This window comes from Euleptes europaea, chromosome 4 (assembly GCF_029931775.1).
Source record: "Euleptes europaea isolate rEulEur1 chromosome 4, rEulEur1.hap1, whole genome shotgun sequence".
NCBI classification, from domain to species: Eukaryota; Metazoa; Chordata; class Lepidosauria; order Squamata; family Sphaerodactylidae; genus Euleptes; species Euleptes europaea.
In genome coordinates this window covers 70,131,354-70,141,776 of record NC_079315.1, presented here as the reverse complement: position 1 = coordinate 70,141,776, position 10,423 = coordinate 70,131,354, and the positions used below count along the sequence as shown (strand labels likewise).

At 43.8% G+C, this 10,423-nt stretch overlaps 1 protein-coding gene across 1 annotated transcript; it reads right to left on the bottom strand.

Annotated features, from left to right (window-relative positions):
• Positions 1–1,495: 1,495 nt before the first annotated feature.
• Positions 1,496–10,209, bottom strand: TMED7 (transmembrane p24 trafficking protein 7). The gene is made up of 3 exons (XM_056848575.1): positions 10,030–10,209; positions 3,515–3,760; positions 1,496–2,119 (listed from the first exon to the last, which is right to left on the bottom strand). Exons 1-3 carry the CDS (start codon positions 10,207–10,209, stop codon positions 1,883–1,885), a joined length of 663 nt encoding a protein of 220 aa, XP_056704553.1. The 3' UTR covers positions 1,496–1,882.
• Positions 10,210–10,423: the final 214 nt, after the last annotated feature.

Sequence of the window (10,423 nt, the reverse complement as noted above, 5' to 3'; positions counted from 1 at the left end):
GGTCTTCCTTGCCCCTGAAATACACAATTCTATAGGGGTTTTCTTTTAAAAGCCTCTTACACACATAGAGAAAGTAATGAATGGGACATTTTAACAGTCTCAGTAACTAAACTAAGAATTTTCAGATTCATTATCAATGCTTCAAAGCTGAACTGCTCAATACTAGGGTCAATTTCTTCTACCCTCCTTACAACCACCAGCATTTAAATTTGACACAATGGACCAAGTTCACACAGGGATGTGTAGAACAAATTTTTCTGGGATTGATATCTTACCTACAATAGCAAAGCAGAGTGAAGCACCTCTGTAGAAGAATTCAATGCAGAGTATGTTTCTGTGATTGTATGCTTTAGTGGTATTCATGCAAGTCAAGTATCTATTTTTTTCCTCGATACAAGCTGCCTTCTGTATCCTAAAATAAGCATACTTAAAACAAACTGTCTTGAAGTCAGCGAGGGCCAAACTATACATTCATGTTAAGGGGTTGGATCCAGGTTCCCTGCAGCCACACAGCACCTGCAGAGAATGGCTTTTAAAAAAATAAAAGAACCAGTTTTGGCTCGGAGCGCCAACACTTGTAGAGGAAGGGCTACTGCCTTCCCCCAAACTGTTTTCCCGCACTGTGTGGCTACAGGGAACCAGGAACCAACTCTTTAAAAACAAGAACAACTAGTTTGGCCCTGAGACTTCCTCAAATAGATGTGCTTATCACAAGGGTGGTAATATTAATTTTACTTTGATTGCTTGTAACTACAGTACAACATGCGATCTCACATACCTACAAAACCTTTGAGTATATGTTAGCCACGAGCAAGGAGCACAGTGATTGATACAAGCTAAGAAAATCCAAATACCGAGAAGATTGTAAACCACTGCACAAGGAGGCTCTCTGGCAAAAAGTGGCGGCAGCTGGCACAAAACAAATTAGTGCATTACACCCATGAAAACTAAGTTTCCAGCAATTAATTTAAAGACTTCAAAAGGAGGATTAAACTCAGATTTTATACAGCCATGCCTGGTGGTTGTACCGATGTTGATTAATAAGCCATTTTTTAAGGTGATAATCCTCAAACCACTTATTCCAACCTGGTCCCAGAGGACACAGGATTACCTACATATTACACTGATAGCAACCTTCTGCTTGGAGTCACAAGTCATTTATCCTAGTCCACTTGCAACTTTAGCTGTCCTGTTGACTTCAAGCGGGAAGGGCTGACTCAGATTATTTGTGGATTTGCCTGTAGATTTCAGCTCCTCAAAGCAGCAGCATCACAAGTTCAAAGAGTTGAACAATTCTGAGTTACAAGGACATTCTCCCCGTTTATTTAAAAGAAAAATGCAAATTAACCAGATGATCATTTTCAGAGAACTGGATTCTCCAGGGTCCTCCATCTTAAATTTGGTTCAGTAAAACAAGAAATTACAAGAAAACGTGACTGACATTTTCACAAAAAAATCAAAACAGTGCAGTACATGGCTTTGAGACTACAATTAATCACTTTTGTTTTATTCCCATATCTTTTTTCTTGAGAAATCAGACTGCCATCCACTTCTCATATCATCTCCCAAATCAACATTTTAAAGAATATTTTAAAGCATTATACTCCCAACATGTAGTCTCATTAGTTTTTTTTAAAAAATGTAGCAACCTTAAGTTAAATCTCTGTGTAGACATAAACAGGACAAAATCCATATATTACAAATAAAACACTGCCTTTTTCCACAGCTTTTGGGGAACATGTATTTTGCAACTTTTAGTAGAGAGGGAAGGCTAAAGATATTTAAAATGTTCTCCATGTTTAATTGTTCTGTAACTAGAAATTATTTGAAGAACAGTATTTTACAAAGGAACAGTGGATCTGAAGTATTTTCTCAACATGAGTTATGATCCAACACGGGTTGTGGTGGTTCTTTTGTCTGAGAAGAAGCTTTTAAGAAGAAATACCTGCCCAATACTAACTACAAGGAGAATGATGGCTTCTCCTACTGACCAATAAGCCACCCGTGTGTTTAAATCTTCTGCTCTGCTGCGGCCTTGGGCTTCTCTTAACCGAAAATGAGTTTGGTGGTCAATGACAGATTTTAAAGCTTCGTGAATTGCCACGCACGCAGATTCCATCTGGACAAAGACAAAGACAATATTGATGATCAGTTGCCCATTGGACAATATACTTTTGCAATTGCTTAGGTTTTCCAACTTAGTTCAGCTTTATTTTCTGACCGTTAATCAACAACTGTTGATAGGACTACATAGTTTCTTCATCTAAGTATTGTTTGCATTGATATGAACGTATTCAGCTTTAAGGATAAAGAAAACACAAATCAAATACACTTTGACTTTAGCTTATAGCTGGATTTACCACTTAATATTTCTTGAACAGCACAAGGGCATGGACATGTTATCCAAGAGTATTTTTCTCTCTGTAGGTAAAGTGCTGGTCCAGATGCTCACCCTTCTCCCATTAGATCAGAAAGCAATAACCTTAAAATTATGTTTCCGCAGTGGTTGGAGTAGACAAAATGCCAATAATTAGGTGTTCCCAAGCATGAAAACACCCATATTTTAATAGGTCGTATCAGCATTCAAGGCTTATATATTCATACTCAACTGCATCAATAATGCTTTTGCATTTTATGTTCCTGTTATAATGTGCACACATTTGTATTCTTGCCATGGCACTGGACACTTTCCTGCACTGTGGTGAACACATTATAAAATCTGACAGCTAGTGAATCCTCTAATTCATGCTGCAGTTAACATTACAGCTACAGAAGTCTGTGACTTATGCAGACAAGAGGGTGACTGACTGCAATGCTGAACACTCTCTTCTTCCTCTGGCTGTATTTCCTGCAGAATAAGAATCTGACAAGAGAGTAACAGTTGGAACCACAGGGCAACCAGGAACAAGGACCTTTCCCTTGTTCTATTCTCTTCAGAAGTCCTTTCTGATTCTGGGAAAGATTATTTCCAAGACTGCGGGACCCACATGATCTAATAACTGCACTGCCCATAAGGGGGAAAGGGGCAAAATCATCCTCTCCTCTCTTCTGTCATCACAGTTCCTCTGACAGAAGATGCAGGCAAGGTGATTTCACCCCTTACACTGCAGCTTTCCTTCCCACATGATTATTAGTCCAACCTGGTCCCACAACTTTCCCAAGGTCAGAAAAGACTTCTGGGGAAGGGGAACAAGGTAAAAGCCTGCATGTATCAGCACCTTCTGCTGATGTATCACAAGATCCAACCTGTAGTAATTAGCTGTAAGAGCTGAGCAGCCTCAAGTGCCAAGGGAAAACAGACCCACCACCATCCCTCCAGCAGTTTTGGTGACCAGGACCTACATCACTGCAAAATGTTCACAAAGTCAACAAACTGAAGCATACCAACGCACTATACTATCAAACACCACTTAGTATGACGTAATAATCAATGTATGTGTTGCACTCAAGTAACCATCCCTAGAAACCTAATGATTTAGAATAGACATCTTAAACAAGTAAAAAGCAACTCTACCTGAGTAAGTGCTGTGACTCTGTTTTCGCTAGGAAACAGAGGTGGATCATCTCCAACCTGGAAGTCGAAGTACACGGTTTTGTGTGTGAAGGTAGAAAACTCATTGCTGAAACAAAATTTGTATGTTCCATTTCTGGATGCAGTAAAAGTAAAGCTATCATACTGTTTCTTCATCTCTTTGTATAACACAATGCCATCTGGATCTTCTAAGCGGCAGTCAACATCATAGTGTCCTCCAGTGATCACCTGTGGAACAAAGAAAACTGGTTTGGGGCACACTAGATAATCAGAAGCCCTATAATTCCTGGCAAACATGGCAAGCACGTTTATAGAACATTGAACACAGCCCCGGCAAGTAATTTTTATAGAAATCAGCATAGCTGAGATGAAGGGCAGCTTTATTCAGTTGTATTAAAATTTTCAACTTTAACAGCCCCAAACTATGTGAAGAAAACCAAGGAAAAACTAACAGGAGACATCCAAGTGGAGACCCTAAGATACTTGGCCTAATCTACATACATGTCACAAATCAGTCTGGTACCATGGCTTCTACTAGTCTTTCTAACATGATACAAGCAGGAGTCCTGCTTTTGACCTGAAATACTTCTAATGTGATGTTTAAAAAGAAGATTACATTCATTAAAGGCTTGCACAAACATTGTTTATAGTAAAATTGCCAAAGAAAAGCTGAAGATTAAAATGGAATGAGTTGCACCCTATAACCAGCCAGCTGACAGAAGCGGATCTTTCCCTACTTTACCTTTCCCCCAGCAGCCCCTTTTGAAAAAAGACTGCAAGTGAAGGGGGAACCCTCATAGACAAAAAGCCAATCAGATCAGGGCAGATTGCAATGAGAAGAGAAACCAGGACAGATCACCTCTCCTTCCTCTGTAGAATGTCAAAAGGAACAAACTCAATATATTTAGACAGAGTTACAACTGAGAAGGTTGAGATACCCTGATCTCCCCAGGTCCCACAACTTCCAGGGCTCGATCTCATGCCCCCTACCAATATAAAGATAAAATAGTAGAATGGGTTCTGAGTAAATACACTCCTACAGGAGTCAAGGAGGGAGCCAGTATTACTGCCCCACCCAACTACACTGACTCCTGAACTAGCCAATATCCTAAATCACTGTACAGCCCCAGGAAGAAAACACATCAGGCATTTTGCACAAACCATACAATCAAGGAGAACAAATACACGAACATCTTATCCAAAAACCCTTGTAGGTACTCTGCCTTAGAACACCAAGCACAGACACCTATTGGAAACTTCCACTTCATTACAAAGAAGGATTCCATAGACAAAAAAACCTCTCAAATATATGGGGGCTTACTGGGGCAGAGGAGACCAAACAAGGCTCTTGAAACTCTATCTTCCTCTATCCCAGGGGTGGGGAACCTTTTTCCTGCCAAGGGCCATTTGCACACTTATAACTTCGTTCAGGGGCCATAGCAGGTGCAGATCTCCTGGCGCGTGGGCGGGGGGGGGGGGGAGAGGCTAGGTTTGCCAGGTCTCTAGCCATCACCGGGAGGTTCAGTATTCAAAAGAAAACCTTGTGCTTAAATAATTGGAATTAAGCAACAAAGTAAGCACTGATGGCACACAATCTAATCATATTGAAACAAATCACCATGTATTCTAAGCCAAATGTTACACAATATATACACAATATGCTTAAGCTAAATAAAAAGTCTCAATTGAACAAAATAAACGCTGGGCGAACTTGCTTCAGTGAGTGAAATCCAAGCAGGGAAAAGAATAATCCCGGTGAGCAGTCCTCCCGCCGAAGAACGCACACTCCCAGCACTGACGAAGCCGGTATACAAAAGACCCGGAAAAAGGGTTCCGGAGCCTGAAGTGCAGGTGGGAGAATTGCAGGAGAGTGAAAACCTGACGGTTTGGGGCGAAGTAAGCCTGCTGGACCGGCAGTACATGGACCAAGCCAAACTGCTTATGTGGCTTCACAGGCAGGAAAAAAACCTGCTTATTCTGAGATAAGTATATAACTTGCAATTCAGTCGGATAGCGAAGGAAAGGAAAGAAAGAAGGAAAAGGAAGGGAGGGAGGGAGGCTTCCCCCACACACACACACCCCCGCACTGGGATCTCTCTGTCACACACCCCCGCACTCACCGGGCTGCACAGCGGCCCGGGGATCTTTTGCGCAAACACACATGAACTCACCGGGCTGCACAATGGACCGCGGATCTCTCTCTCTCGCGCACACACACACACTCACTGGGCTGCACAACGGCCCGGGGATCTCTGTCTCGCGCAAACACACACACACGCAGTCACCCAGCTGCCCAGGGATCTCTCCTGCACAAACACACACACACGCACTCACCCGGCTGCACAACGGGGATCTCTCTTGCGCATGCACGCACTCACCAGATCACCCCGCTGCACGGGTCAGAGGCAAGCTAGGGGGGTGGGGAGGAAAGTTTGAGGCTGGCATAGCTGGAAAGCCAGCTTTACCTTTTGTCCTCGGCCGGGGGAGAGCGAGGGGAGGGCCGTGTAGGGGCCCACCGAGCCGGCGGAGGGAGTGGCCAGCGGCAGGCAGGCGAGAGGGGAGATGGTGGCATAAGCTCCGGGCGCCCAAGCAGCTTTAAGTCGGAGAGCGAAGGGAGGGCCGCGTAGGGGCCCACTGAGCTGGAGGAGCAGGGCACGCCACCCACTCACCTGGATACAGCCTGTGAGACAAAGGGGAGGGGGGCTTCCGGCCAAGCGCACTTTTTGGGCAGAAGTTGTGAGTCTCTCCAGCAAGAGAGGAGAGTTGGGAGAAAGGGCCCCACAAACACCCAATTGGCAAAGCCGAACTGCCGAGGAGAGAGCCTAGCTAGCGAGAGTTGGAGCGGCATGGCCCCGGAGCTCCTGGAATCAGCACGGGGGCCCGGACAAAATGATCTCACGAGCCAGACCTGGGCTGGAGGTTCCCGACCCCTGCTCTATCCCAAGTGAAATGGTGTGCAAAAAACTCAACATCAATAGCTAGAAAGCATCTCCCACTTCGATCAATAAACCCACATTAGGAAAAGCTGTATTGTCTTAATTGCCCTCCTTTACTCAATAGGCGGTAGTAGTCTCACACACTAAGTAACTATGCTGTTTGCACAAAGGGCCCCAAACCTCCAAAACAGCTGAACCCTTACTACGCACAACAGAGAACTATAGTGAGCAAAGCCACCTTCACTGGTGAGAGTTGTTGGCACTCCACTTCTGACCATCTTCCTTGCAAGGTCAGAGCCAGGAAACAAGCAGGGGAGTATGCAGAGACTGCAGACAATGTATTGTCCTGACAGCAAAATACTCTTTCCTCATAAATGAAACCACACAGACAGGCATTAGCAGGAATAGCAGATAACTGCACACCCAATGAAAAAGTGGGGAGCTAGGCTAAGATCTGCATAACCAGAAAACACTTCAGTGGCAGCACCTCGCTCAGTTGCTCAACAGCATCTAATGAGGTCATAGTTACAAAAACCATCTGTCACTACCATCCCCAAATTTCTCTTATATCTCTGCAGGACATATGGCAGCCTCTCCTGGTCAACAGGCACAGAGGCAAGCGTGTTCCCATCCATGCCATGAAGCGCAAGACTTCCAGAAGCACTAGCAAGCAGTGGAAAACAAGCTGTTCCTATGCAGGGTTGCCACCTTTTTGTTATAACAGAACACATATGGCTTTGAAACCTGCATAATAGAAACATAACAGGTGCAACCATACCCAGCAAAGATGAGTATGAGTCTCTTTCCTCTTGAGGATACAAGGTAAGAAGTGACATACACTTTTGTTACTTCACGATTGTGCAAACATACAGAGAATGAGCAGTGGGTTCTCCAGGGCTGAAGTTCTCCATCTTGTGCCTACAGTCTAGCCACACGAGTGCTGGCATAAGCAATGAGGCAGGATTCAGTGAATCACGGTTGCCCATACTCTTCTTCTGCCCAATTACTACTGGTGTGATAAACCACATAGCTGGGTTGCAAGAAACAGAGGGATGTGGATAACTAATAAGGTGTGCTGGTACATTTCCAGCCAGATATTGCCAGTCAATCCAAGGAACATGGAGATATAATTGAATGGAATAAAAGGTGCGGGAATATTGGGCACAACGAGTGCAGACTGAGTGACAATATTGGTATTTTCCCTACACACACTGATCAATTACAGCATCACACTACATCACATGTGTGCATGCTAGTCTTCGCAGCCCTCTTTTTTAGGAGTCCATGGCCAGAGAAGGAATCTGAGGCAACTTCTGAACTGTGCCCATACTACTCCAGCTCTGTATATGGCTGGAAACATATTATACGTGACAGTGGAGAAGAGGCAAGAGGGAGTATCACAAACTAAGCCCTTGGAGAACTACAAAGGCCCCATGATAAATTTCTCTTCTGAGTATTCCTGGTTCTGCGGTCAGAAAATTGCTCTGCAGAACAGGAGGAGTTGGTTCACCTCTCTCATTTCCAAACCAGCGAACAGGCAATTCACATGGTCACCTCCTGTGAGGCTGTAGATTCCATTCTTCCTTGTAACTTTTGCTCTCTGACAAAAGGTTTGTTCCATTCATACAGGCAACAATAGATACATGTTACATGCAGCACTATTAGCATTGCCTGTGCGGTCTCATAGGAGGATTCAAAATGCTCTCCCAGTGATCTTGTCAACTGTGTATTGTCTGTGAAGGCTTCTTTCCAGGCATACAGATAGAGAGCTGGTTGACTGTTGCAATTCAAATGGCAGTCCTTCCGTGTGTGGTTTTCCTGGTTTCCTCACAGGGTGACTGTAAGCCACAGGCAGGGAATTTAAACCCCCGTTTCAATCTACCGCTATTAATGTTCATGCCAATACATTAGTGAAAGCGGTCACCATACACTGCATGGGGATAATGATGAAGTATTACTCAAACTGAACGGGGAGATAATTCACAGTGGGTAGCCGTGTTAGTCTGTTTGCAGTAGTCAAAAAGGGCAAGAGTCCAGTAGCACCTTAAAGACTAACAAAAATATTTTCTGGTAGGGTATGAGCTATCTGAAGAAGTGAGCTCACGAAAGCTCATACCCTACCAGAAAATATTTTTGTTAGTCTTTAAGGTGCTACTGGACTCTTGCCCTTTTTGAACGGGGAGAGACAGAGAGAGAATGGATTTGTAGAAAGTTTAGGGAACCACTAGGGTGAATGGAAAAAGTTGATGAAACGGACATTATGACAAACTGATGTGATCAAATACAGGACATGGTTATATGGCTTCACAGTACCAATGTGCCTCAAAGAATTGTGTAAGGTAAGTGCTTCCTTTGTTTCACTTGCACAATGAGATGATTCATCATTTCAGCTGTATGGAAAAGAAAGATGTATTCCTTGAACTATTAGGCTGAACTTGCTGGAACCTTTTCAGAAAAACATGGCTTTACAGAGCTAACATAAAAGGTTATTTTACAAACATAACCAACTCAAATGTCTCCACTAGTTTTTAGAGACAGGTGGATTATTAATAGTGCAATGCAATAGTATGCATACCTCTTTCTATAGAGCTGCATATTTTGTGGTCAAAATCAAGCTACCACAAGACTCCTGTTTATTTATACTCCAACTTGTATGCTTTCATCAGGCTACATGAATATAGGTTGTGCATATTATTCAAACCTATCAAGCCTAAGTGCTTAGTGCATTTCTTCTTACATAGCAAATGATTCAGGATGGGCCAGAACGCATGGATTGCCAGGCAATTGTTACCACTTAAGAGAACACCAACCAACAGCAAGGCAGATCTGAAACTGCCAAGGTGCTCTAAACTCCAGCAAATAGTTAGCATCCTTGATCTAAAGGAATATCTGCAAGAAAATTTAAACTCATACAAATTGCCCTACTCACTTCATTTGCATATATCTAACCAAATACAAAAGCACAACAAGAACACTGTATGACCAGATAGTCAATGAAGATCAGAGGTATCCAATAGGCAATTAGCCAGCAGCACACACTGTCACTAAAAAGCCGGGGGGGGGGGGAAATCTCTTCTAAGAGTTTTTTTAAAAGCTTTTATTTTATAGGATTTTTCTTTTAACAGACAGCTACAGTTACATTGCTCTACAATTACATCCCACGTTCTGCTTCTGTGCAGAATAAAATTTGGTAAAGGGTAGGGGGGAAAGAGTAGCTGGCAGTGCTTTTAATTACTGAAAAGTAACTATAATTATAGAAAAGATTGGTGAGCCCTTGTATAGATGGTGGACATGGAATGTTGTGGATAATATTGATAGGAAGCACATGGATGAGAACAAAGGTGTAGCAATATCTCAGTGTGAGGCACCCATTTAGATTTGCAGATTATCTGCATTGTTGCACCTTAAAAGATTTACAGGAGTTAAACAGCGGGTAGATGGAAAATCACCTGCTCCTTAATGATCAAGTTAAGGATATTTTTTTTTAATCCATGTTAACAATTGCCTGCCAGGAGAACATGGTTCTGTATATGTGCTTTGGAAGAGGAATTGCGCTCTTACCTGGAACTCCAGGGTGCATTTGACGCCTTGCACGATCTCCTCGTAGAAGCACTGCTTGGCGTTGTCTGGCAACTCAAACGTGATCTCCGAGGCGCGCGCGGCACAATCCAGGTTCAGCAACAGAAGCAGCCCCCACAGTCCCGCCAAGGCACCAGGGCCCAGCCCGCCACTTAACATCATCTCCTTGACGGGGAGTCAACCGCCAAGTGCTGAGAGGAATAAAAGAGCACGGAATGAGCGAGGAACAAACGGGAGGGCGACGTAACGATCAGGCCCCGCGCGTCACGGAAACGTTTAAAAGGGCGAGTGGAAGCGCCCTTAGGCCGGCGACTCACCCGCGCGAACCCCGGATGCGACCAACACCTGCGCGAGCCGGTTTCTACCTGTGGCGTGG

What these genes read in the sequence shown, in the direction of transcription:
- TMED7 (XM_056848575.1), bottom strand. Translation starts at nt 10,209, where the DNA reads ATGATGTTAAGTGGCGGGCTGGGCCCTGGTGCCTTGGCGGGACTGTGG. An exon ending in AATGCACCCTGGAGTTCCAG is followed by an intron (nt 3,761 to 10,029) that starts GTAAGAGCGCAA and finishes TTTGTTCCACAG; the next exon opens with GTGATCACTGGAGGACACTA. An exon ending in GAGTCACAGCACTTACTCAG is followed by an intron (nt 2,120 to 3,514) that starts GTAGAGTTGCTT and finishes GTCTTTGTCCAG; the next exon opens with ATGGAATCTGCGTGCGTGGC.